At 56.5% G+C, this 24,331-nt stretch overlaps 4 protein-coding genes, 2 non-coding genes and 1 pseudogene across 20 annotated transcripts; 1 reads left to right on the forward strand and 6 right to left on the reverse strand.

The window, feature by feature from the left end:
- Positions 1-915: 915 nt before the first annotated feature.
- LOC100857193 (osteoclast-associated immunoglobulin-like receptor-like) lies at positions 916-1,891 on the reverse strand (the record flags this gene model as incomplete). The annotated part of the gene is made up of 3 exons (XM_040656693.2): positions 916-1,085; positions 1,207-1,518; positions 1,600-1,891. Coding segments are annotated over 3 exons (774 nt in total), but the record flags the coding sequence as incomplete, so codon positions are not given.
- Positions 1,890-5,921, reverse strand: LOC121108676. Of its 3 annotated transcripts, none has more exons than XM_040656695.2 (3): positions 5,766-5,921; positions 5,011-5,103; positions 1,890-4,582 (listed from the first exon to the last, which is right to left on the reverse strand). In XM_040656695.2, the coding sequence occupies exons 1-3, from the start codon at positions 5,836-5,838 to the stop codon at positions 3,666-3,668; spliced, it is 1,083 nt and encodes a 360-aa protein (XP_040512629.1). In that variant the 5' UTR covers positions 5,839-5,921; the 3' UTR covers positions 1,890-3,665. The 3 variants fall into 3 exon arrangements, with proteins under 3 accessions (XP_040512629.1, XP_040512630.1, XP_040512628.1); XM_040656696.2 differs by having other exon boundaries at positions 5,011-5,207; XM_040656694.2 differs by having other exon boundaries at positions 5,011-5,921.
- Positions 5,922-6,528: 607 nt separating this feature from the next.
- LOC107050652 (putative killer cell immunoglobulin-like receptor-like protein KIR3DX1) lies at positions 6,529-9,250 on the reverse strand (the record flags this gene model as incomplete). The annotated part of the gene is made up of 5 exons (XM_040656721.1): positions 6,529-7,230; positions 7,802-7,839; positions 7,992-8,135; positions 8,623-8,901; positions 9,019-9,250. Coding segments are annotated over 5 exons (831 nt in total), but the record flags the coding sequence as incomplete, so codon positions are not given.
- Positions 9,251-12,948: 3,698 nt separating this feature from the next.
- LOC425238 (immunoglobulin-like receptor) lies at positions 12,949-21,095 on the reverse strand. 13 transcript variants are annotated; one of them, XM_040656716.2, is made up of 8 exons: positions 16,868-17,091; positions 16,473-16,720; positions 15,829-15,904; positions 15,556-15,615; positions 15,447-15,482; positions 15,051-15,329; positions 14,420-14,563; positions 13,665-14,267 (listed from the first exon to the last, which is right to left on the reverse strand). In XM_040656716.2, the coding sequence occupies exons 4-8, from the start codon at positions 15,584-15,586 to the stop codon at positions 14,017-14,019; spliced, it is 741 nt and encodes a 246-aa protein (XP_040512650.2). In that variant the 5' UTR covers positions 15,587-15,615; positions 15,829-15,904; positions 16,473-16,720; positions 16,868-17,091; the 3' UTR covers positions 13,665-14,016. The 13 variants fall into 13 exon arrangements, 12 of the variants coding, with proteins under 12 accessions (XP_040512635.1, XP_040512631.1, XP_040512642.1 ...); XM_040656701.2 differs by lacking the exons at positions 15,829-15,904; positions 16,473-16,720 and adding an exon at positions 12,949-13,658 and having other exon boundaries at positions 14,230-14,267; positions 16,977-17,091; XM_046906004.1 differs by lacking the exon at positions 16,473-16,720 and having other exon boundaries at positions 16,977-17,091.
- Positions 20,349-20,420, reverse strand: TRNAQ-CUG. Its single transcript has one exon. It is a non-coding gene; the product is annotated as a tRNA-Gln (tRNA).
- TRNAK-UUU lies at positions 20,584-20,656 on the reverse strand. The gene has a single exon. It is a non-coding gene; the product is annotated as a tRNA-Lys (tRNA).
- Positions 21,096-23,070: 1,975 nt separating the features above from the next.
- LOC121108679 lies at positions 23,071-23,591 on the forward strand (annotated as a pseudogene).
- Positions 23,592-24,331: the final 740 nt, after the last annotated feature.

Consider the following 24,331-nt stretch of genomic DNA (forward strand, 5'->3'; position numbering starts at 1 on the left):
ATAGAGCCCCACAGAGCCCCATAGAGCCCCACAGCCGCCCCATAGAGCCCCATAGAGCCCCACAGCCGCCCCATAGATCCCCACAGAGCCCCATAGAGCCCCATAGAGCCCCACAGCCGCCCCATAGAGCCCCATAGAGCCCCATAGAGCCCAACAGCCGCCCCATAGAGCCCCATAGAGCCCCATAGAGCCCCACAGCCGCCCCATAGAGCCCCATAGCACCCATAGAACCCCATAGCACCCCATAGAGCCCCATAGACGCCCCATAGAGCCCCATAGAGCCGCATAGACGCCACATAGAGCCCCATAGCCGCCCCATAAATCCCCATAGAGCCCCATAGAGCCCCATAGCCGCCCCATAGAGCCCCATAGAGCCCCATAGGCGCCCCATAGAGCCCCATAGAGCCCCATAGCCGCCCCATAGAGCCCCATAGAGCCCCATAGGCGCCCCATAGAGCCCCATAGAGCCCCATAGCCGCCCCATAGAGCCCCATAGAGCCCCATAGAGCCCCACAGCCGCCCCATAGAGCCCCATAGAGCCCCACAGCCGCCCCATAGAGCCCCATAGAGCCCCATAAAGCCCCATAGCCGCCCCATAGAGCCCCATAGAGCCCCATAGAGCCCCACAGCCGCCCCATAGAGCCCCATAGAGCCCCATAGTCGCCCCAAAGAGCCCCATAGAGCCCCATAGAGCCCCATAGCCGCCCCACAGAGCCCCATAGAGCCCCATAGAGCCCCATAGAGCCCCATAGCCGCCCCATAGAGCCCCATAGAGCCCCATAGAGCCCCATAGCCGCCGCATAGAGCCCCATAGAGCCCCATAGCCGCCCCATAGAGCCCCATAGAGCCCCATAGCCGCCCCATAGAGCCCCATAGAGCCCCTCAGCCGCCCCATAGAGCCCCATAGCACCCATAGAACCCCATAGCACCCCATAGAGCCCCATAGAGCCCCACAGAGCCCCATAGAGCCCCATAGAGGCTGCGGGCATCGATGACAAAGAAGACGCCGAGGCCAAAGATGACGGCAGCAGCGCAGCCCCTCACCACTGCCACCACCAGGTTCCCACGGGACACCAACTCAGCACCTGTGGGGTACAGGTACTTGGGTGTGTTCATCCCCAGCATCACCTCCATGGGGAAGGGTTGTGATGACACTGCCACCCATGGGCGGCACGGGGGGCAAGCAAATGGGGGGTGGGTACCTACCTGGGGGTGCTGGTGTGGGAGTCACCTCCAGCGTTACGCTGTCCCCAAGGGGTGAGGACACAAAGAGGGAGGCCTTGGGGTGATAGGAGCACCTGTAGGTGCCACTGTCAGCTGGAGTCACCCCAAAGAGGGTGAAGGATGCTGTGCCCCCGCCACGGGGGTCCCTGTGATGGAGAGGGGCTGAGTGCCCGTCCTTGTGCAAGAAGATGATGCCCCCATAGCCCTGACTGCAGCACTGGATGGTGACATTGGTCCCCACTTCCACAATTTGTTCGTGGCTGATGGAAATGTTAGGTGGGGAATATGGATGATCTGAATGCAGGGAGATAACAGAGATAGGACGTGGCCCTGTGGAGAATGCCCAGGCCCATCTGCTTGCCCCATAACCCTCACCTGTCACCACCAATTCAATGGGGACACTCTTCTCTGATACCCACAGTGGCTCCAAAACCCGGTACTGGCACCAATACTTCATTGCATCTTCCAGCTTTACACAAACCAAGGAGAACTCAGCCACGACCTGATGCTTGTCCATGTCCTTGTAGGATCTCAGAAGTCCATCCTGGTGGAGCTCAACCCAGGCAGCCATGCGGGGCATGTGGCAGCACAGGGTGACAGTGTCCCCCAGGGACACCCCCTGGCTGGGGTGCAGCGACAGGGAGGGTCGGGGCAGTAGGACAGGGGACAGCAGTCAGCCTTGTCCCTGCACGCCATCCTCAGCCCCTCTGCTCTCCCCCTGACCACGCTCCCCTCTTTCCATCCCCATTCTCCCCCTGTCCCCATACTCACATTGCTGTGCCCAGCTCACAGTCACCAGCCACCAGCCTCCAAGGGACACGGTCCTGGTCCCACACAGGGCCACCAACCCCAGTGGCACCACGTCCCCATTGTCACTCACCCAGGATGAGGGCCACTGCCATTGGTGCCATGAGGCAGGAGCAGTGTGGGGACAGCGAGACTGCAGTGGGGACAGGGAGTGGTTGGAGAACCGCTGTCTGTTCCCCTTGGGACATGATTCCATTATGTCACCTCCCTATGTGAAAGTTGTGATCCTCATGTTTTGGCACCATGTGGCCTACAATGGGATGGCACTTGTGGAGTGGCACACGCTGCCCTCACTGGGGTGCCCCACACAGGCTGTCACCCCTCGTGTGTCACACGCTGTCCCCAGATTGCTGCCAGTGTGTGGCTTTGCATGGTGTTCCTCGTGGGATGCCAAGCACAGCACATGTGGCTCCTATGGGGTGTGGTGGCTGAGAACGCTCTGTCGCACCGTGCTGCTATGGGCGTGCAATGGGGGGGGTTGCACACTTATTGTGTGTGCATGTGGGGGTTCAATGGGGGGTTGCACGCTTTTTGTGTGTGTATTTGGGGGTACGATGGGGGGCGTTGCACGCGTGGTGTGTGTGCAGGTGGGGGTGCAATGGGGGGTTGCACACTTGTTTTGGGTTGCAGCTGGGTGTGCAATGGGGGGGTTGCACAGTTGGTGTGTGTGCACGTGGGGGTGCAATGGGGGGTTGCAGAGTTGGTGTGAGTTGCAGCTGGGCGTGCAATGGGGGGGGTTGCACACTTATTGTGTGTGCATGTGGGGGCTCAATGGGGGGTTGCACGCTTTTTGTGTGTGTATTTGGGGGTACGATGGGGGGCGTTGCACGCGTGGTGTGTGTGCAGGTGGGGGTGCAATGGGGGGTTGCACACTTGTTTTGGGTTGCAGCTGGGTGTGCAATGGGGGGGTTGCACAGTTGGTGTGTGTGCACGTGGGGGTGCAATGGGGGGTTGCAGAGTTGGTGTGAGTTGCAGCTGGGCGTGCAATGGGGGGGGTTGCACACTTATTGTGTGTGCATGTGGGGGCTCAATGGGGGGTTGCACGCTTTTTGTGTGTGTATTTGGGGGTACGATGGGGGGCGTTGCACGCGTGGTGTGTGTGCAGGTGGGGGTGCAATGGGGGGTTGCACACTTGTTTTGGGTTGCAGCTGGGTGTGCAATGGGGGGGTTGCACAGTTGGTGTGTGTGCACGTGGGGGTGCAATGGGGGGTTGCAGAGTTGGTGTGAGTTGCAGCTGGGTGTGCAATGGGGGGGGTTGCACACTTATTGTGTGTGCATGTGGGGGTGCAATGGGGGGTTGCAGACTTGGTGTGTGTTGTAGCTGGGTGTGCAATGGGAGGTGTTGCACACATGCAAGGATGGGGATGCAGAGTTGGTGTGTGTTGCAGCTGGGTGTGCAATGGGGTTTGCACACTTGGTGTGTGTGCACGTGGGGGTGCAATGGGGGGTGATGCACACTTGGTGTGTGTGCACGTGGGGGTGCAATGGGGGTTGCACACTTGGTGTGCGTGCAGGCCTGTGTGCAATGGGGCTGTTGCAAACTTGGTGTGCATGCAGCTAGGTGTGCAATGGAGGGTTGCACACTTATTGTGGGTTTCAGCTGGGTGTGCACTGGGGTTGTGAGGCCTTCAGATCTATGGGTGAGGGTTGGTGGTGGGTCTCCAAATCCATGGGGTGGGGATCTGTGGGGCAGCGTTTGGAGTTCCACAGGTGATTGTGGCATCTCCAAATCTATGGGTCGTGGTTGGTTGAAGGGACTCCAACTTTGTGAGGTGAGCAATGGGACGTGGTTTTGGGGGGGTCCATAGGTGAGTATGGGTCACCAAATCTATGGGGCAATGTGTGGGGTGGGTCCTACTTTGTGCTCCGCAGCGATGGATCTCCTTTTTAAATACATTTGCCCCAGTTTTGAGGTCCTCCCCCCTCTCCTCATAGCAGACATCTGGAAAAGCCACATTTCCCTCAGTGACACCGCAGCCCTTTGGGAACCCCCAGGGAGACCCTCTGTTCCCCACCCCACACATCTGTCGAGTGCTCCCAAAATTGTGCTCCCCAATATTCCCCCCCCATACGTCCCCACAGCCTCGAGTGCTATCCCCCATCCCAGGCTCCTTCCCTACAGCTTCCCTCAGCAGCTGCTCCTCCCCAATATTCCCCCCCCATACGTCCCCACAACCTCCAGTGCTATCCCCCATCCCAGGCTCCTTCCCTACAGCTTCCCTCAGCAGCTGCTCCTCCCCAATATTCCCCCCCCATACGTCCCCACAACCTCCAGTGCTATCCCCCATCCCAGGCTCCTTCCCTACAGCTTCCCTCAGCAGCTGCTCCTCCCCAATATTCCCCCCCCATACGTCCCCACAGCCTCGAGTGCTATCCCCCATCCCAGGCTCCTTCCCTACAGCTTCCCTCAGCAGCTGCTCCTCCCCAATATTCCCCCCCCATACGTCCCCACAACCTCCAGTGCTATCCCCCATCCCAGGCTCCTTCCCTACAGCTTCCCTCAGCAGCTGCTCCTCCGTGGTCCTTCCAGGTTGCTGCCCCTGGTGGATCGCTAAAGACACAGCAGAAGGGAAGAGGTCACACACGGCTCCACCCCATTCCTCCCCCGGATCTCAGCGCTGTGCTGGGGAGTGCTCGGATGTGGTGCTGCTTTCCAAGAAACTCCTAGGCAGAAAGTGGGGTGAGATGTGCTTGTGTGGGGACAAAGCCATGGGAAGCAAGCAGAGATGGGGTTGGACCCTCCAGCTTTTGTGCCGATCTATTCCGGTTGTGGCTGCCCTCAATTAGTGAAGCCAGCTGAAAGCATAGAAATATTGCTTGCATCTTCTGCCCATGTTGGGTGAAGCACTGGGATTGCTGGGTGGTCATCCCCAGCCCGACACAAAGCCCAGATAGCACTCTGGGGGAAAAGGACCAGATTTGTGCTCTGAGAAGCTGTGGTTTCTATGCGGTGGATGCGGTTACAAGCTTGTCACTCACCCTGCACGCCCAGCGCAGTCAGCAGCAGCAGCAGCAGCCCCAGAGCAGTGGCTTTCAGGAAGACCCGGTGGCAGCGTGGGCAGATGGGGGGAGCTGGAAGAGTCCCCATTTGTTTAAAACCAGATCTTCCATCGTGGTTCCCGCGCAACGTCGCTTCAGAAGTTGATGGCTGCTGTGTTTCCCCCAGTTCTGGGGGTCTGTGGATCCTAACCAGTTGCTGCAGTGGTTCCCCGTGGGGAAGGAGGTGGTGGAAGGAGGGGATGGCAGCAGGCACCCATGGGCTGGGCTCCTGCTGGAGGGTGGATGGGCAGAGGGAGAAGGACACCCCCTGCATGTGTTGTTGTGGAGGTGGTGGAGGCTCTGCAGGTCCTCAAGAGCATGGCGTGGGAGCTTCACAGAGCCCATGCCTTGTGAAATGATCCCAGGGTAGAGCAGATGGCGCTTGGCAGCTGGTGGGTCTGTGTAGAGCTCATCCCACCAAGACCCAGGCTGCATTATCACCATTTCAGATTCAACTTCCAATTCCTCACATCGGGTTTCCCGATGAGGGCTGATTTTTGATGTACATCCATGCCACCTCCGGACACTTGCAGGCTTCCTTCTTCCCCATCCCTTCCTTCCTCCTGTCCCCACTACAGACCAGGATCAGCCCATAACTCAGCCAACATTCCTGGTGTTTCTTGGGGAAAACAATGAAACAAGAAACCCCCAAACCAAGTTAGCAGTGAGCACCCAACACCCAAACCAACACTCACCATGGTGCCTCTCAGCAGGAGAAAAACCACTTGCAGAATGCCTGAAATCCACGCTGCTATTTTCCCCGTCCATAGATCACAAGTTCACAAGACTGTCCCCAAAATGACAAACCTTAGAGCCACTTCTTGCTTTGTGACAGACCTGCCGGTATCTGCATCCGGTGCCAGGAAATAGCACCCGCTGGGCTTCTGATCTGGGCTTTGCTTCTTCTCATTTCCAGTTTGGGGTATAGATACACACATGCTGCAGCCTTTCCCTTTAGCACAAGTTGGTAGGTGCCATAGGTTGCGCCTCTTGAGGTGGAAATTCACCTCTGGGTTCGGTGACTGCATCAGGCAATGCAGTGCTGAGCTGCTGGAGAAGCAGTACGGAACAAAAACACTGCTGAAATATCCAGACAAAAAGATCACGAGAGAAGAGTGTAGAAGCATCCAGAATTGCAGGGCAGCCCTCCGAGAGGAGAAGCAGCGCCAGCGCAGGGAAGGAAAGAGCCCTGAGAGCTGGGATGGCCCAGAGGGAAGGAACAGCTCAGCGCTGTGAGCAGCAGCTCTGAGGCTGCTGTACAGCTGAGAGCAGTTGTGTTGGAACACGCTCTGCTCACAGCTGTGGGGATCTGCACCCTTCGGGCCCCACGTTGGGCACCACAAGGACTGCGGTGCTGTCACACAACAGCAGCGCAGCACCACACAGCTTTCATTCTCACTGAACCCCTCCCAATGGGTTTGGGGTGAGAAATGGAGAGAAAGAGGAAGAATTTGTAGGTTCCGAGAAAATCTATTTACTGAGACCGAAAACGAAGAGAGACATAACGGTAATGATGATGAGATATATGAATATGTTTTTCCAAAGCAAGTGATGCACAAAGGAATTGCTCAGCACCCAAAGACCAATGATAATACTGGAAGAGAATAGGAGGCAGGAAATATTGGGGAATCTATAGGGGATCTATTGAACATCAGTGGGAAATGGAAGGGGAGCAAAGGGACGTGTCTGGGGATGTCCATAAGAGGGGTAGATTGGGACAGATGAGGGGGTCTCACAGGAATGGTGGTGGTGTTTGGGAGCGGATGGGAGAGGATTTGGAGGTCTCAGGGACTGTTAAGAGATTTGAGGGGATAAAGAAGGACTTTGGGGTAAGAGATGAGCATTTAGGGAGTCAGTGTGTCTGGGAAGCATTTGGGATGTACCAGTGAGAATGTGGGATTGTTCGATTTGGGGAGGTTATCTGGTTTGTGGTTAGAAGAGGACATCAGGGAGCCCCAAGCAGGGAATTTGAGGTCTGTCCCCTTCCACACACCCCTGAAATGAGACACTTGGGGAGGCCCATCAGCGCGGTAAATCAGTGCTCACTGTGGTGTAGATGACAGGGGACTGGGGGGCAGTGGGGGAAGTGGGAGGCTGGGGGCACGGGATGGCAGCTGGCATCTCGGCGTAGGTCAGATCCTCGCTGTTCGTGGGGAACCCCTGGAGATGGAGGAGGAGAGTGGTGTGATACCATGGGGGTGCCCAAGATGTGTGGGGTGAGGGTGGGTCTCTGGTGTAGGTATGTGGGGGGTGTGGCCATGAGGAGGAGTCTGCGTTTGTGACTGGGCTTAGATTTGGGGTCTGCATGGGGGATGTTTGGAGGTCCAGCCGTGGATTTGGGGTGCCCATAGGGTCTCGGGGTGTTTAGGGACTGGTGGAACACAGAGGCTTAATTTTGGTGTCCCCATGGGCATTGGGTTTCCCTGTGGGTGCATTTAGTGCCCCTCTAGTCAAGGAATCGGTGCCTATAGGGTCTAGAGGGAGTTAAGGCTTGGAGAGCATCTTTAGGTCTGGGTATTTAGGGGTATCTGTGGGCTGGGGTTCCCCGCAGTGCAGGTTTGTGTTTCCCAAGGGCTGGATACGGGTGGTGCTCATAAATGTGAGGGTAAGCCATATGAGGTTGGGGGTCATTTGGAGTCCCCATGGGGAAGGTTTGGGTTTCCATGGAGATGTGAGGTGTGGGTCTTAAGAAGTGAACTGGGATTTGGGGTCCACTGACCCCGACACTTACCTGGAATTGCACTGACTCGGGCATCTCAGGGCTGACACCTGCATCAAAAAGAGGGGGAAGGGTGGGAGTTATGTGTGGGCCTTGGGGGACAACTCGTGGATTTATGAAGGATCAGTAGGGGGTCAAAGAAAACATAGGGGATGCCTGGGGGGAGCTGTAGGGAATGGAAACCATTGAAGCCCTTCCTCACCTGCGCTCTCATTTCTCCGTTTCCAGAGGCTGCAGCCATTGAAGTAAAAGTAGAGGCCCGAGCTGAGGGCCAAGAGAGCAGAACAGACCTTCACCACCACCACCAGCAGGTTCACATAGGACCACCTCTTGGCACCTGTGGGCTCTGAGGGTTTGGGTGTCCCCATCACAGCGCAGGGATGCCGTGACAGTTCCACCCATGGCTGACACTGGGGCCCTACAAATGGGGTCTCCGACCTAACTGGGGTTGCAGGTGTGGGTGTCACCTCCATCATCACGCTGTCTACAGGGGGTGAGGACACAAATGTGTGGTCCGTGGGGTTGTGGGATTATGTGCTGGTTCTGGCAATGCCAGAGTCCCCTTCACATCCAGGTGAAGGTGGCTGTGCCCCACCAGTGGGATTTTGGCACAGGATGTGGGCCGAACATTCATCTCTGTGCAGGAGGAATGTGGCACCACAACCCCCATTGCAGCACTGGGTGGTGACATCAGTCCCCATTCCCACATGTTGCCTGGGCTCAGGGAAATGCTGAGCTGAAGGAAGCTGCAGTCTGTGTGCAGGGAGGGGAAGAGATGGGGCTTGGCCGTGTGGGAAAAGCTCAGGGCCAGCCGGTGTCCACAGTGCCCTCACCTGTCAGCACCAGCTCCACGGGGTCACTCTTTTTGGATGTCCTCAGAGGCTCTGACACCTGGTACCGACACTGATACGTCCCGGCGTCCTCCAGGTTTGTGACAGCGAAGGAGAACTCAGCTGCATCCTGCTCCTTGTCTTTTTCCTTCTTAAATCTCAGAGTTCCATTGTGCCAGAGCTGGACCCAGGCATCCACGCGGGGCAGGTGGCAGCGCAGGGTGACATTGTTCCCCAGGGACACCCCCTGGCTGGGGTGCAGCGACAGGAAGGGTTGGGGCACTAGGACAGGGGACAGCAGTCAGCCTTGTCCCTGCACACCATCCTCAGCCCCTCTGCTCTCCCCCTGACCACGCTCCCCTCTTTCCATCCCCATTCTCCCCCTGTCCCCGTACTCACATTGCTGTGCCCAGCTCACAGTCACCAGCCACCAACCTGCAAGGGACACGGTCCTGGTCCCACACAGGGCCACCAACCCCAGTGGCACCACGTCCCCATTGTCACTCAACCAAGGATGAGGGCCACTGCCATTGGTGCCATGAGGCAGGAGCAGTGTGGGGACAGCGAGACTGCAGTGGGGACAGGGAGTGGTTGGAGAACCGCTGTCTGTTCCCCTTGGGACATGATTCCATTATGTCACCTCCCTATGTGAAAGTTGTGATCCTCATGTTTTGGCACCATGTGGCCTACAATGGGATGGCACTTGTGGAGTGGCACACGCTGCCCTCACTGGGGTGCCCCACACAGGCTGTCACCCCTCGTGTGTCACACGCTGTCCCCAGATTGCTGCCAGTGTGTGGCTTTGCATGGTGTTCCTCGTGGGATGCCAAGCACAGCACATGTGGCTCCTATGGGGTGTGGTGGCTGAGAACGCTCTGTCGCACCGTGCTGCTATGGGCGTGCAATGGGGGGGGTTGCACACTTATTGTGTGTGCATGTGGGGGTTCAATGGGGGGTTGCACGCTTTTTGTGTGTGTATTTGGGGGTACGATGGGGGGCGTTGCACGCGTGGTGTGTGTGCATGGGGGGGTGCAGTGGGGGGGTTGCACACATGGAGTGCGTGCACGGGGGGGGGGAGTGGGGGGGTGTTGCACACTCGGTGTGTGTTGTAGCTGGGTGTGCAATGGGGGGGTTTTGCACACATGCAAGGATGGGGATGCTGAGGGGTGTGTGTGCACGTGGGGGTGCAATGGAGGGTGATGCACACTTGGTGAGTGTGCAGGTGGGGGTGCAATGGGGGGTTGCACACTTGTTTTGGGTTGCAGCTGGGTGTGCAATGGGGGGGTTGCACAGTTGGTGTGTGTGCACGTGGGGGTGCAATGGGGGGTTGCAGAGTTGGTGTGAGTTGCAGCTGGGTGTGCAATGGGGGGGGTTGCACACTTATTGTGTGTGCATGTGGGGGTGCAATGGGGGGTTGCAGACTTGGTGTGTGTTGTAGCTGGGTGTGCAATGGGAGGTGTTGCACACATGCAAGGATGGGGATGCAGAGTTGGTGTGTGTTGCAGCTGGGTGTGCAATGGGGTTTGCACACTCGGTGTGTGTGCACGTGGGGGTGCAATGGGGGGTGATGCACACTTGGTGTGTGTGCACGTGGGGGTGCAATGGGGGTTGCACACTTGGTGTGCGTGCAGGCCTGTGTGCAATGGGGCTGTTGCAAACTTGGTGTGCATGCAGCTAGGTGTGCAATGGAGGGTTGCACACTTATTGTGGGTTTCAGCTGGGTGTGCACTGGGGTTGTGAGGCCTTCAGATCTATGGGTGAGGGTTGGTGGTGGGTCTCCAAATCCATGGGGTGGGGATCTGTGGGGCAGCGTTTGGAGTTCCACAGGTGATTGTGGCATCTCCAAATCTATGGGTCGTGGTTGGTTGAAGGGACTCCAACTTTGTGAGGTGAGCAATGGGACGTGGTTTTGGGGGGGTCCATAGGTGAGTATGGGTCACCAAATCTATGGGGCAATGTGTGGGGTGGGTCCTACTTTGTGCTCCGCAGCGATGGATCTCCTTTTTAAATACATTTGCCCCAGTTTTGAGGTCCTCCCCCCTCTCCTCATAGCACACATCTGGAAAAGCCACATTTCCCTCAGTGACACCGCAGCCCTTTGGGAACCCCCAGGGAGACCCTCTCTGTTCCCCACCCCACACATCTGTCGAGTGCTCCCAAAATTGTGCTCCCCAATATTCCCCCCCCATACGTCCCCACAACCTCAAGTGCTATCCCCCATCCCAGGCTCCTTCCCTACAGCTTCCCTCAGCAGCTGCTCCTCCCCAATATTCCCCCCCCATACGTCCCCACAGCCTCGAGTGCTATCCCCCATCCCAGGCTCCTTCCCTACAGCTTCCCTCAGCAGCTGCTCCTCCGTGGTCCTTCCAGGTTGCTGCCCCTGGTGGATCGCTAAAGACACAGCAGAAGGGAAGAGGTCACACACGGCTCCACCCCATTCCTCCCCCGGATCTCAGCGCTGTGCTGGGGAGTGCTCGGATGTGGTGTTGCTTTCCAAGAAACCCCTAGGCAGAAAGTGGGGTGAGATGTGCTTGTGTGGGGACAAAGCCATGGGAAGCAAGCAGAGATGGGGTTGGACCCCCCAGCTTTTGTGCCGATCTATTCCGGTTGTGGTGGCCCTCAATTAGTGAAGCCAGCTGAAAGCATAGAAATATTGCTTGCATCTTCCACCCGCGTTGGGTGAAGCACTGGGATTGCTGGGTGGTCACCCCCAGCCCGACACAAAGCCCAGATAGCACTCTGGGGGAAAAGGACCAGATTTCTGCTCTGAGAAGCCGTGGTTTCTATGCGGTGGATGCGGTTACAAGCTTGTCACTCACCCTGCACGCCCAGCGCAGTCAGCAGCAGCAGCAGCAGCCCCAGAGCAGTGGCTTTCAGGAAGACCCGGTGGCAGCGTGGGCAGATGGGGGGAGCTGGAAGAGTCCCCATTTGTTTAAAACCAGATCTTCCATCGTGGTCCCCACGCAGCGTCGATTCAGAAGTTGACGGCTGCTGTGTTTCCCCCAGTTCCGGGGGTCTGTGGATCCTAACCAGTTGCTGCAGTGGTTCCCCGTGGGGAAGGAGGTGGTGGAAGGAGGGGATGGCAGCAGGCACCCATGGGCTGGGCTCCTGCTGGAGGGTGGATGGGCAGAGGGAGAAGGACACCCCCTGCATGTGTTGTTGTGGAGGTGGTGGAGGCTCTGCAGGTCCTCAAGAGCATGGCGTGGGAGCTTCACAGAGCCCATGCCTTGTGAAATGATCCCAGGGTAGAGCAGATGGCGCTTGGCAGCAGGTGGGTCTGTGTCGACCTCATCCCACCAGGACCCAGGCTGCATTATCACCATTTCAGATTCAACTTCCAATTCCTCACATCGGGTTTCCTGATGAGGGCTGATTTTTGATGTACATCCATCCCACCTCCGGACACTTGCAGGCTTCCTTCTTCCCCATCCCTTCCTTCCTCCTGTCCCCACTACAAACCAGGATCAGCCCATAACTCAGCCAACATTCCTGGTGTTTCTTGGGGAAAACAATGAAACAAGAAACCCCCAAACCAAGATAGCAGTGAGCACCCAACACCCAAACCAACACTCACCATGGTGCTTCTCAGCAGGAGAAAAACCACTTGCAGAATGCCTGAAATCCACGCTGCTGTTTTCCCCGTCCATAGATCACAAGTTCACAAGACTGTCCCCAAAATGACAAACCCCAGAGCCACTTCTTGCTTTGTGACAGACCTGCCGGTATCTGCATCCGGTGCCAGGAAATAGCACCCGCTGGGCTTCTGATCTGGGCTTTGCTTCTTCTCATTTCCAGTTTGGGGTATAGATACACACATGCTGCAGCCTTTCCCTTTAGCACAAGTTGGTAGGTGCCATAGGTTGCGCCTCTTGAGGTGGAAATTCACCTCTGGGTTCGGTGACTGCATCAGGCAATGCAGTGCTGAGCTGCTGGAGAAGCAGTACGGAACAAAAACACTGCTGAAATATCCAGACAAAAAGATCACGAGAGAAGAGTGTAGAAGCATCCAGAATTGCAGGGCAGCCCTCCGAGAGGAGAAGCAGCGCCAGCGCAGGGAAGGAAAGAGCCCTGAGAGCTGGGATGGCCCAGAGGGAAGGAACAGCTCAGCGCTGTGAGCGGCAGCTCTGAGGCTGCTGTACCGCTGAGAGCAGTTGTGTTGGAACACCTTCTGCTCACAGCTGTGGGGATCTGCACCCTTCGGGCCCCACGTTGGGCACCACAAGGACTGCGGTGCTGTCACACAACAGCAGCGCAGCACCACACAGCTTTCATTCTCACTGAACCCCTCCCAACGGGTTTGGGGTGAGAAACGGAGAGAAAGAGGAAGAATTTGTAGGTTCCGAGAAAATCTATTTACTGAGACCGAAAACGAAGAGAGACATAACGGTAATGATGATGAGATATATGAATATGTTTTTCCAAAGCAAGTGATGCACAAAGGAATTGCTCAGCACCGAAAGACCAATGATAATACTGGAAGAGAATAGGAGGCAGGAAATATTGGGGAATCTATAGGGGATCTATTGAACATCAGTGGGAAATGGAAGGGGAGCAAAGGGACGTGTCTGGGGATGTCCATAAGAGGGGTAGATTGGGACAGATGAGGGGGTCTCACAGGAATGGTGGTGGTGTTTGGGAGCGGATGGGAGAGGATTTGGAGGTCTCAGGGACTGTTAAGAGATTTGAGGGGATAAAGAAGGACTTTGGGGTAAGAGATGAGCATTTAGGGAGTCAGTGTGTCTGGGAAGCATTTGGGATGCACCAGTGAGAATGTGGGATTGTTCGATTTGGGGAGGTTATCTGGTTTGTGGTTAGAAGAGGACATCAGGGAGCCCCAAGCAGGGAATTTGAGGTCTGTCCCCTTCCACACACCCCTGAAATGAGACACTTGGGGAGGCCCATCAGCGCGGTAAATCAGTGCTCACTGTGGTGTAGATGACAGGGGACTGGGGGGCAGTGGGGTAAGTGGGAGGCTGGGGGCACGGGATGGCAGCTGGCATCTCGGCGTAGGTCAGATCCTCGCTGTTCGTGGGGAACCCCTGGAGATGGAGGAGGAGAGTGGTGTGATACCATGGGGGTCCCCAAGATGTGTGGGGTGAGGGTGGGTCTGTGGTGTAGGTATGTGAGGGGTGTGGCCATGAGGAGGAGTCTGCGTTTGTGACTGGGCTTAGATTTGGGGTCTGCATGGGGGATGTTTGGAGGTCCAGCCGTGGATTTGGGGTGCCCATAGGGTCTCGGGGTGTTTAGGGACTGGTGGAACACAGAGGCTTAATTTTGGTGTCCCCATGGGCATTGGGTTTCCCTGTGGGTGCATTTAGTGCCCCTCTAGTCAAGGAATCGGTGCCTATAGGGTCTAGAGGGAGTTAAGGCTTGGAGGGCATCTTTAGGTCTGGGTATTTAGGGGTATCTGTGGGCTGGGGTTCCCCGCAGTGCAGGTTTGTGTTTCCCAAGGGCTGGATACGGGTGGTGCTCATAAATGTGAGGGTAAGCCATATGAGGTTGGGGGTCATTTGGAGTCCCCATGGGGAAGGTTTGGGTTTCCATGGAGATGTGAGGCGTGGGTCTTAAGAAGTGAACTGGGATTTGGGGTCCACTGACCCCGACACTTACCTGGAATTGCACTGACTCGGGCATCTCAGGGCTGACACCTGCATCAAAAAGAGGGGGAAGGGTGGGAGTTATGTGTGGGCCTTGGGGGACAACTCGTGGATTTATGAAGGATCAGTAGGGGGTCAAAGAAAACATAGGGGATGCCTGGGGGGAGCTGTAGGGAATGGAAACCATTGAAGCCCTTCCTCACCTGCGCTCTCATTTCTCCGTTTCCAGAGGCTGCAGCCATTGAAGTAAAAGTAGAGGCCCGAGCTGAGGGCCAAGAGAGCAGAACAGACCTTCACCACCACCACCAGCAGGTTCACATAGGACCACCTCTTGGCACCTGTGGGCTCTGAGGGTTTGGGTGTCACCATCACAGCGCAGGGATGCCGTGACAGTTCCACCCATGGCTGACACTGGGGCCCTACAAATGGGGTCTCCGACCTAACTGGGGTTGCAGGTGTGGGTGTCACCTCCATCATCACGCTGTCTGCAGGGGGTGAGGACACAAATGTGTGGTCCGTGGGGTTGTGGGATTATGTGCTGGTGCTGGCAATGCCAGAGTCCCCTTCACATCCAGGTGAAGGTGGCTGTGCCCCACCAGTGGGATCCTGGCACAGGATGTGGGCCGAACATTCATCTCTGTGCAGGAGGAATGTGGCACCACAACCCCCATTCCAGCACTGGGTGGTGACATCAGTCCCCATTCCCACATGTTGCCTGGGCTCAGGGAAATGCTGAGCTGAAGGAAGCTGCAGTCTGTGTGCAGGGAGGGGAAGAGATGGGGCTTGGCCGTGTGGGAAAAGCTCAGGGCCAGCCGGTGTCCACAGTGCCCTCACCTGTCAGCACCAGCTCCACGGGGTCACTCTTTTTGGATGTCCTCAGAGGCTCTGACACCTGGTACCGACACTGATATGTCCCGGCGTCCTCCAGGTTTGTGACAGCAAAGGAGAACTCAGCTGCATCCTGCTCCTTGTCTTTTTCCTTCTTAAATCTCAGAGTTCCATTGTGCCAGAGCTGGACCCAGGCATCCATGCGGGGCAGGTGGCAGCGCAGGGTGACAGTGTCCCCCAGGGACACCCCCTGGCTGGGGTGCAGCGACAGGAAGGGTTGGGGCACTAGGACAGGGGACAGCAGTCAGCCTTGTCCCTGCACGCCATCCTCAGCCCCTCTGCTCTCCCCCTGACCACGCTCCCCTCTTTCCATCCCCATTCTCCCCCTGTCCCCGTACTCACATTGCTGTGCCCAGCTCACAGTCACCAGCCACCAACCTGCAAGGGACACGGTCCTGGTCCCACACAGGGCCACCAACCCCAGTGGCACCACATCCCCATTGTCACTCACCAAGGATGAGGGCCACGGCCATTGGTGTCATGAGGCAGGAGCAGCCTGGGGACAGCGAGACTGCAGAGGGGACAGAGAGTGTCTAGAGAGCTGTTGTCAGTTCCCCTTTGTGGCTAGGATGCTGTGATGTCACATCCTGATGTGGCAACTGTGGTTCCCAAGGGGGTGGTAGCCCTTTGGGATCCTCTCTGGAGTGGCAGTTTTGGAAAGACACACACAGAAACCATTGGGGGACCCCACACCCCATACAGGCCGTCACCCATTGGGTCTCACATTCTGTCCCAGAACGGCTGCCGGTGAGTGGCTTAGCACGGCGTCCCCCATGCGATGCCAAACATCCCGTCGGTCTCTAAAGGCACAGTAAGAAAGACGTGGAGCGATTCCTTTGCAGGGGCTTCAGTGGGAAATTGCATCAAAGCGAAGAAGCAAAGATTTAGGTGTAATCGGCTGGGAATGTGTTTTAAACTAATGGCTGTGAGTCACTGGCACAGGTGGCGCCGAGAGGTGGTGGCACAGCGTCCATGGAGACATTCCAAGTCAGGATGGATGGGGCACTGAGCAGCGGATGGAGCTGTTGGTGTCCCTCTGCACTGCAGGGAGTTGGTTTGGTGATCTGTAAGAGTTGCTTCTAACTCTGAAGATTCTGCAGTTCTATTGTATTCTTCTACATACGTGCATTTGTTGCGCACGGGATAACACACACTGGTGTAATTCACACCACCACATGCAGTGGTACATGCGTGGATTGCACAGGCGATGTTGAGCACACAGCGCACCGTGCACACTTGAAGAGCTTGTGTGGACAGAACACACACGTCTTTGTGCACGTGTGGTCTTGCACACTCCTAGTGAGCAAACATGAGGTCAGGCAGCTGGGGGGGCAGCACAGGGACCCCCATTTTCCGCAGTGCCCTCACCTGTCACCACCGGCTCCACGGGGTCGCTCTTCCCTGATGTCCCCGGTGGCTCCAAAACCCGGTACTGCCACCGATACTCCTCTGCCTCTTCCTTCTCTACGCTAACCAAGGAAAACTCAACCGTGTCCTGAAGTCTGTCCATGTCTTTCTTGGATCTCAAATGGCCGTTCTGGCAGAGCTCAGCTTGTAAGGTTAACCGGGGCAGGTGGCAGCGCAGGGTGACATTATCCCTCAGGGACACCCCCTGGCTGGGGTGCAGTGACAGGGAGGCTCGGGGCAGTAGGACGGGGACAGCAGTCAGCCTTGTCCCTGCACGCCATCCTCAGCCCCTCTGCTCTCCCCCTGCCCACACTCCCCTCCCTCTGTCCCCTTTCTTCCTCCTTCCCCATACTCACGTTGCTGTGCCCTGCTCGCTGCCAGCAGCCACCAGCCTCCAAGGGACACGGTCCAGGTCCCACACAGGGCCACCAACCCCCGTGGCACCACGTCCCCTTTGTCACTCACCCAGAATGAGGGCCACCTCCCTTCGTGTCATGAAACAGGAGCAGCTTGGGGACAGCGAGACTGCAGCGGGGAAAGGAAGTGGCCGGAGAGCTGCTGCCAGTTCTCATTTTGGGATAGAGTTCCATGATGTCACCTCCCCATGTGACAACTGCTGTCCCCAAGGCGTTGGGGCTGTGGGGCCCAGGATGGGGTGGCACACACATAACCGTATGCACATCTTTTTTACACTGCCCCACTCCGGCTGTCACCTGTCAGCTCACACACGGTCCACAAAGCACTTCCAGCACTTTCTAGGTTGGAAAGTCGCAGCCAGAGGGCTGTGGCCAACAGCTCCATGTCCAGGTGGAGGTGGTGATGGGTGGTGACCCCCAGAGGTCCCTCCTGGGAGCGCTGCTCTTCACCACCTCTCACTGACACAGATGATGGGATGGAGTGCACCCTCAGCACTTTGCTGATGGCACCGAGCCGAGTGCTGCAGTGGATACGACGGAAGGAAGGGATGCTGGGAAGGACCAACAGAAGACACATTCCTGTCTTTCTGTGCTGTGCTTGGTGTGGCCAAACACTGGCAGTGCTTCGTTGACCATCCGCCCTACCCATTCCCATGAGAAAGTTGTGGCTACAGACTCGTTTCTGGCCAAGCTGTTGTTGTGCACTCACTTGTTTGTGACCTTGGGGAGGTGAACCGCACACCCAGCAGGCACAAAGGGATGTCTGAAGGGGATCTTGCGGGTCATCTTCATCATCTTCATGGCGGCCATCGTTGCTCTTTGCTGATCCAATACTGCCACCTCCAGGTGAGTCTCACGCCCGCATCCCTTCTCCAGCGCTGTGGGCCGACCCTTTCACTCCTCAAAACAGACCTTGGAATCAGAGCGGTGATCAGTCTGATTCCTATCTCTCTCACTGACTCTTGTTTTCTGTCCTCCGACTCACTGTCACTTCTGAGGATTCCCTCCTTCGTTCCCAATTTCTGCACGATAGTGAATGAGAAGGAAGAGATTTCGGGAGAGATGAAGGGTTAAAAGCCAAACAGGAATGTGTAGAATTTCAATTCAGTTCAGACAAAGCCGTGTGATATTAATTAATTTCTGCCTTCCTCTCTTCAGCGCTGCCTTCCTTTGGTACTCCTGACTCTTCCACCCATCCTCTTCATCCTCCTGGTAGACCAAAATGGGTGGGAGAAAGGATCTGGGGGGATTCTAGAGTTGACACGTGTGATTTGGGGATCGTTTTCTGAAATCATTTCAGTTTTGGTGCATGGGAAAGAGGAGGGAAGAGAGGGAAGGAGGGTTTGAGGCCCACGATGTGTTTTGTGTGGTGCACAGGAAGGAGGAGGAAGCTTAAAATAGAAAAGGGGAAGTAACGTTGGCTGCAAAAACGGACTTCTAGGAACAAATCTGCAGGAAACAGCAGATTGTCTGAGTAGAGGTTGGGATAGAAAGACAGTCTTAGATCTAAAGCCCAGAGATGGTGTGATTTCAGTCACAGTTTAGTCCATAGGTTTATTTAAATTCAAACCTACCTGATGCGTCCCACCCAAAATGACCACATGTACATCCAGCACAGCAAAAATGTGGGCACCAAACGATGCCCGTCCTTTTCTTCCCAAAGACAGACGTCAGCCAAGTGCTCAGATGTGGGGCTTGGTGCTCACCGTGAGCTCTCGGAGTGGGGAACGGCATCAAAACTCCTCATCTCTGAGCAAAAGGAGGAAAGCCCCATCTCTTGGGTCAGCACCTCCAACATGGAGCTCGTTGTTGGCCCATGAGGGGCTGGAGGTCTCTTCTCCCATAGGTTCCAGCCTTGAGATGAAGCGTGGGACACGCATTACCCACTGACTCTCAGTGACAGAGGTGTTCATAGTCCTGTTCCACCCCCACTGCTGCAGGTGAGTGTTGAGGCTTCCATCATGCAGATAAAACCCTTTGGATCATTGCTGGTATCCCAGACTGGGATCTGTGCCCACAAGAAGACACAGCCAAGGCCAACGGGCTGTCCTTTCCCCACGTAGGACATCTCAGTGGGCAGAAAATCCTTCTGCAGAAGACCAACCCCAACTCCTCGATGGCATCCGGGCACCAGGCCTCACCCCAGCCTGGATATAAGTAAGAAAAATAGGCCATGGCTCTGCCTGTTGTCCAAGCAGGAAGACATGCTGGCATGAGTCTCACCAAGCCAAGAAATGTGTAGAACCAGGAGAACTCTTCTCACCCATGAATGGTGAATAGAACTTTGTAGGACGCGTTTAGGGATGGTGCTGGTTGGCAATCCTAAAACTGGGCTGTTTTTAGGGTACATCTCCCACGGTCCTTGTCCCCTTTGCTCTACCAATGACAGCGCAGATGTTCCAGGTCCATCTCCAACTCTGTGCTCGGCGTCCATTGGAGTGGATGGGGTACAGAGGACAATGCTATTCATTTTTGGATGGAGCATGAAGAGGGAGAAAGACAGGCAGAAAGGAGGAAAGAAAGAAGGGGGAGGAAAGAAAGAAAGAACGAACGAAAGAATGAACGGGGGGGAAGAGAAAGAAGGGAGAAAGAAGGGGGGGAAGGAAGGAAGGGAGAAAGAAGGGGGGGAAGGAAGGAAGGGAGAAAGAAGGGGGGGAAGGAAGGAAGGGAGAAAGAAGGGGGGGAAGGAAGGAAGGGAGAAAGAAGGGGGGGAAGGAAGGAAGGGAGAAAGAGGGGGGGGAAGGAAGGAAGAGAGAAAGAGGGGGGGGAAGGAAGGAAGAGAGAAAGGGGGGGGGAAGGAAGGAAGAGAGAAAGGGGGGGGGAAGGAAGGAAGAGAGAAAGGGGGGGGGAAGGAAGGAAGAGAGAAAGAAGGGGGAGAAGGAAGGAAGGAAGAGAGAAAGAAGGGGGAGAAGGAAGGAAGGGAGAAAGAGGGGGGGGAAGGAAGGAAGAGAGAAAGAAGGGGGGGAAGGAAGGAAGAGAGAAAGGGGGGGGAAGGAAGGAAGAGAGAAAGAAGGGGGAGAAGGAAGGAAGGGAGAGAGAAAGAAGGGGGGGAGGAAGGAAGGAAGGGAGAAAGAAGGGGGGGAGGAAGGAAGGAAGGGAGAAAGAAGGGGGGGGAAGGAAGGAAGGGAGAAAGAAGGGGGGGGAAGGAAGGAAGGAAGAGAGAAAGAAGGGGGGGGAAGGAAGGAAGAGAGAAAGAAGGGGGGGGAAGGAAGGAAGAGAGAAAGGGGGGGGGAAGGAAGGAAGAGAGAAAGGGGGGGGAAGGAAGGAAGGGAGAAAGAGGGGGGGGAAGAAAGGAAGAGAGAAAGAAGGGGGAAGGAATAAAGAAGGGGGGACGGAAGAGAGAAAGAAGGGGGGGAAGGAAGGAAGGGAGAAAGAAAGAAAGAAAGAGGGGAGGGGGGTGAAAAAAAAGGGAAGGCCCTTCAGGTCCCACCGAGATTTGAACTCGGATCGCTGGATTCAGAGTCCAGAGTGCTAACCATTACACCATGGGACCGCCCGGGCGGGCAGCGCCGCGGGACTCCACACAACGGCGCCCCCCCGAGAGGGGACAGCGGGAAAAGAATGGGGGGGGAATGGGGGGGGGGATGGGGGGGGGAACGATCCGAGCCTGGAGGGGGGGCTGAGGAAGGGGGAAGAGGGCTAAAAAGAAGGAGCTCCGCCCGAACAGGGACTTGAACCCTGGACCCTCAGATTAAAAGTCTGATGCTCTGCCGACTGAGCTATCCGGGCTCTTACCTGAGTGCTCCGGGCGGATCCTGAAGAGCCCCGCGGTGGTTTTTTTTGGGGGATGGAGAACGAAATTTTGCTTTTTCGTTATTTTTCCGTCGTTTGAAGGTTTTGATGCTGATCGTTTGGGGTTTCTTTTCCTCCTCCGCTCGGAAGCGCTGCGGGAAACGCCACCCCCGCGCACGGAAAAGAAACGAGAGGACGAAGCGAACGGTTTGGTAAATTTTGGGGGTCTTTTCTCGAAGGCATTCGGAGGACTTTGAGGTGAAAAAGGCGCCGCGCTCCGAACGCAGCGCTGAAACGCGACGCGCGGAGCCGCCCTCAGCGCCCCACCCACCCCCACACTGAGCGGAGCGGTGGGCGGAGCGTCCTTATCTACCCGAAGGGCGGACCGGAGTGAGAACCGCCCCTTTTCCCGCCTCTCCATCCTTGAGCGCAAGGAGGCCCCGCCTCCCGCTGCCCCACGGGCCAATGGGAAGGCGGCTGGCTCGGAGAGCGACCAATCGGAGCGCGGCGTTTGGAGGCGAGGGGCGGGGCTTGCGGGTGGGGGAAGAATGGGAGGGCGCAGTGGGATTAATGAGTGATTTAAGGAAGGATGGGGTTAATTAAAAGCGAACAACAAAAGAAAACGCTGCGGTTGTGGGAGTGGAGAAACGGTGAATGCCGCGGTGGATTTGTGTTGATAGGAAGCGGATTAATGGAAAAATAGGGAAAAAAGGGGGTGAAAAAAGGGGAAATGAAGGAGACAAAGGGGGAAAAATGGTCATTTGTGCCTTTTTTGAGAACTAAACTTGAAAAAAAACAGACTAAGTGCGCTTTAGGAAGCATCTGAACGTTGGAAAGGGAGAAAGGGGGGCAATGAGGGAAAAAATGGAAAGAAAAAAGGGGGAAAAAGAGGTGGGGAAAAGAGAAAAAGGGGGGAAATGGAGGGGGAGAGGAAAGAAAAGGGGGAAAAGGGAAGAAAGGAGGCGAGAGAAAGGAAAGAAAAAGGGGGAGGAAAGGAAGGAAAAGGGGGGAGAGGAAAGGAGGAGGATGAGAGGATAAAGGGGGAAGAAACCGAGGGGGGGAAAGGAGAAAAAAGACAAAAAGGGGGGGGGGAGAAAAATGGGAAGGGAGAAAAAGGGGGGGAAGAAAAAGGGAGAAAAGGAAAAAGGAAAGAAAGAGAAAAGGGGGGAAAGAAAAAGGGATTTCCTTATGCTTTCATTCAATCTGAATCCCTCAAAGTGGAGGGAATAAGAAGAGATGAGTTTGGGCTGCAATGGGGGAAAAGAAAGGAAAATAAAAGGGAAAAAAAGGGGGGAAGAAGGGAGGAAAAGGGGGGAAAGGGGGGGAGGAAAAGGGAGAAAAGGGAGGAAAAAGGGGGGGAAGTGGGAGGGAAATGGGGAGGGAAAAAGGGGAAAAAGGGAAAGGGGTGGAATTGGGAAACAAAGGGGGGGAAGGGGAAGAAAAGAGGGAAAAAGGAGGGAAATTAGGAGGAAAAAAGGGGGGAGGAAAGGGAAAAGGGGGAAAATAAAAGGGGAATAAAGGAGGAAAAGGGGGTAGAAAAGGGGGGGAAGGGGAGAAATTGGGGGAGAAATGGGGGGAAATTGGGGAAAAGGGAGGAGATAAAGGGGGGGAAATTGGGAATATGTGAGGGAAAAATTGGAGAAAAAAGGGGGAAGAATGGGGGGAAAGAGGAAATAGGAAGGGGAAAGGAGGGGAAAAAGGGGAGAGAAGGGGGAAAGGGGGAAATAAAAGGAGAAAATGGGGGGAAAGGGGAATAAAGGGGGAAAGGAGATAAAAAGGGGGGGAAAGGGGAGGAAAAGGGGGAAAGGGAGGCAGAAAAAGGGGGGAAAGGGGAGGAAAAATGGGAAAGGGAGGCAGAAAAAGGGGGAAAAGGGGGGGAAAGGAGGGAAGGAAAAGGAGGGGAAGGGAAATAAAAGGGGGGGACGTCACTTTGGTGTTAAAAGAGGGGAGGAAAAGGGGGGAGAAAACGGGCTGAGCTCCGTAATGCGTTTATTTAACCGGCCCTACTGGAAGCGGGGGGGGGGAGAAGAGCAGCTCAGGAAGCGCCTACGTGATAAAAAAAGGGGGAGAAATTGCGGAAAAGGGCAGAAAAACCGCTTAAAACCGCTATAAAACGACACCGCGCAGAGCTCCGCACGCCGCGCTGCCTCCGCACGACTGAAAGGGCGAGCGGCGTTTTCCCCTCCTTTTATAACCTCCGTGCCGCGCTCTGATTGGCCAACACCGCTCTCCCCGCCCCCTCCAAACGGCGCTCCGCCATTGGCCAGCGCCCCCCCCCTCCCCCCGCATCCTCGGCGCGCCGCGAGCTCCCATTGGTTCCCCCCCCTCACCGAGCCGAGCGGCGCGGCCAATCAGAGCGCGCCCGCTCGATCCGCGGGATGGGATAAAAGGGGCGGGCGGAGGGCGGGCGCGGGAAAAAGGAGGCCGAGAGGCGGAAGTGGTGATGTCCGGGCGCGGGAAACAGGGCGGCAAAGCGCGCGCTAAAGCCAAATCGCGCTCATCCCGCGCGGGGCTGCAGTTCCCCGTGGGCCGCGTGCACCGATTGCTGCGCAAAAGGGAACTACGCGGAGAGGGTCGGTGCCGGGGCTCCGGTTTATTTGGCGGCCGTGATGGAGTACCTGACGGCGGAGATTTTGGAGCTGGCGGGAAACGCGGCGCGGGATAACAAGAAGACGCGGATCATCCCGCGCCACCTGCAGCTGGCGGTGAGGAACGACGAGGAGCTCAATAAGCTGCTGGGCGGCGTCACCATCGCGCAGGGGGGGGGTCCTCCCCAACATCCAGGCCGTGCTGCTGCCCAAGAAGAGCGAGGGGCATAAGGGGAAGTGAGGCCCCCCCCCCCCCCCCCTTCCAGTCTTTTACCCCCTGGGGGGGTCGGTGATGCCCTCAGACGCTTCGTAGAATCCAAACGGCTCTTTTCAGAGCCACCCTATGGGGTCCCAAGGAGAGCTGAGAGCGCTGGGGGGGGGGGGTACCGCTTTATGGATGGGGGATGGGCGAGTGGTGGGTGTGAGGGGGGGTGGGTGTGCGTGGGGGGCGCGTAGGTGGGCACACGTGTCCATAGGGGGTGCATATGTGTGTATGGGGGGCTCATATAGGGGCACACGTGTGGGAGGGGGGCACATATGTGGGTACACGTGTCCATGGGGGGCTCCTATATGGGTATATGTGTCCATAGGGGGCGCATATGTGGGTACACGTGTCCATGGGGGGCTCCTATATGGGTATACGTGTCCATAGGGGGCACATATGTGGGTATATGTGTGCATGGGAGGCACATATGTGGGTACACGTGTCCATAGGGGGGCTCATATGTGGGCACACGTGTATATGGGGGGCACATATGTGGGTACACGTGTGCATGGGGGGCTCATATGTGGGCACACGTGTGAGGGGGGGGCACATATATGGGCACACGTGTCCATGGGGGGCTTCTATATGGGTATACGTGTCCATAGGGGGTATATATGTGGGTACACATGTCCATGGGGGGCTCCTATATGTGTACACGTGTCCATAGGGGGCACATATGTGGGTATACGTATGCAGAGGGGGGGCACATATATAGGTGCACACATCCATGGGGGGCACAAATGGGGGCACATGGGTATATGGGGGGCTCATATGTGGGCAGATGTGTGCATGGGGGGCACATATGTGGGTACACGTGTC

This window comes from Gallus gallus, assembly GCF_016699485.2.
Source record: "Gallus gallus isolate bGalGal1 chromosome 31 unlocalized genomic scaffold, bGalGal1.mat.broiler.GRCg7b 31_unloc3, whole genome shotgun sequence".
NCBI lineage: Eukaryota > Metazoa > Chordata > Aves > Galliformes > Phasianidae > Gallus > Gallus gallus.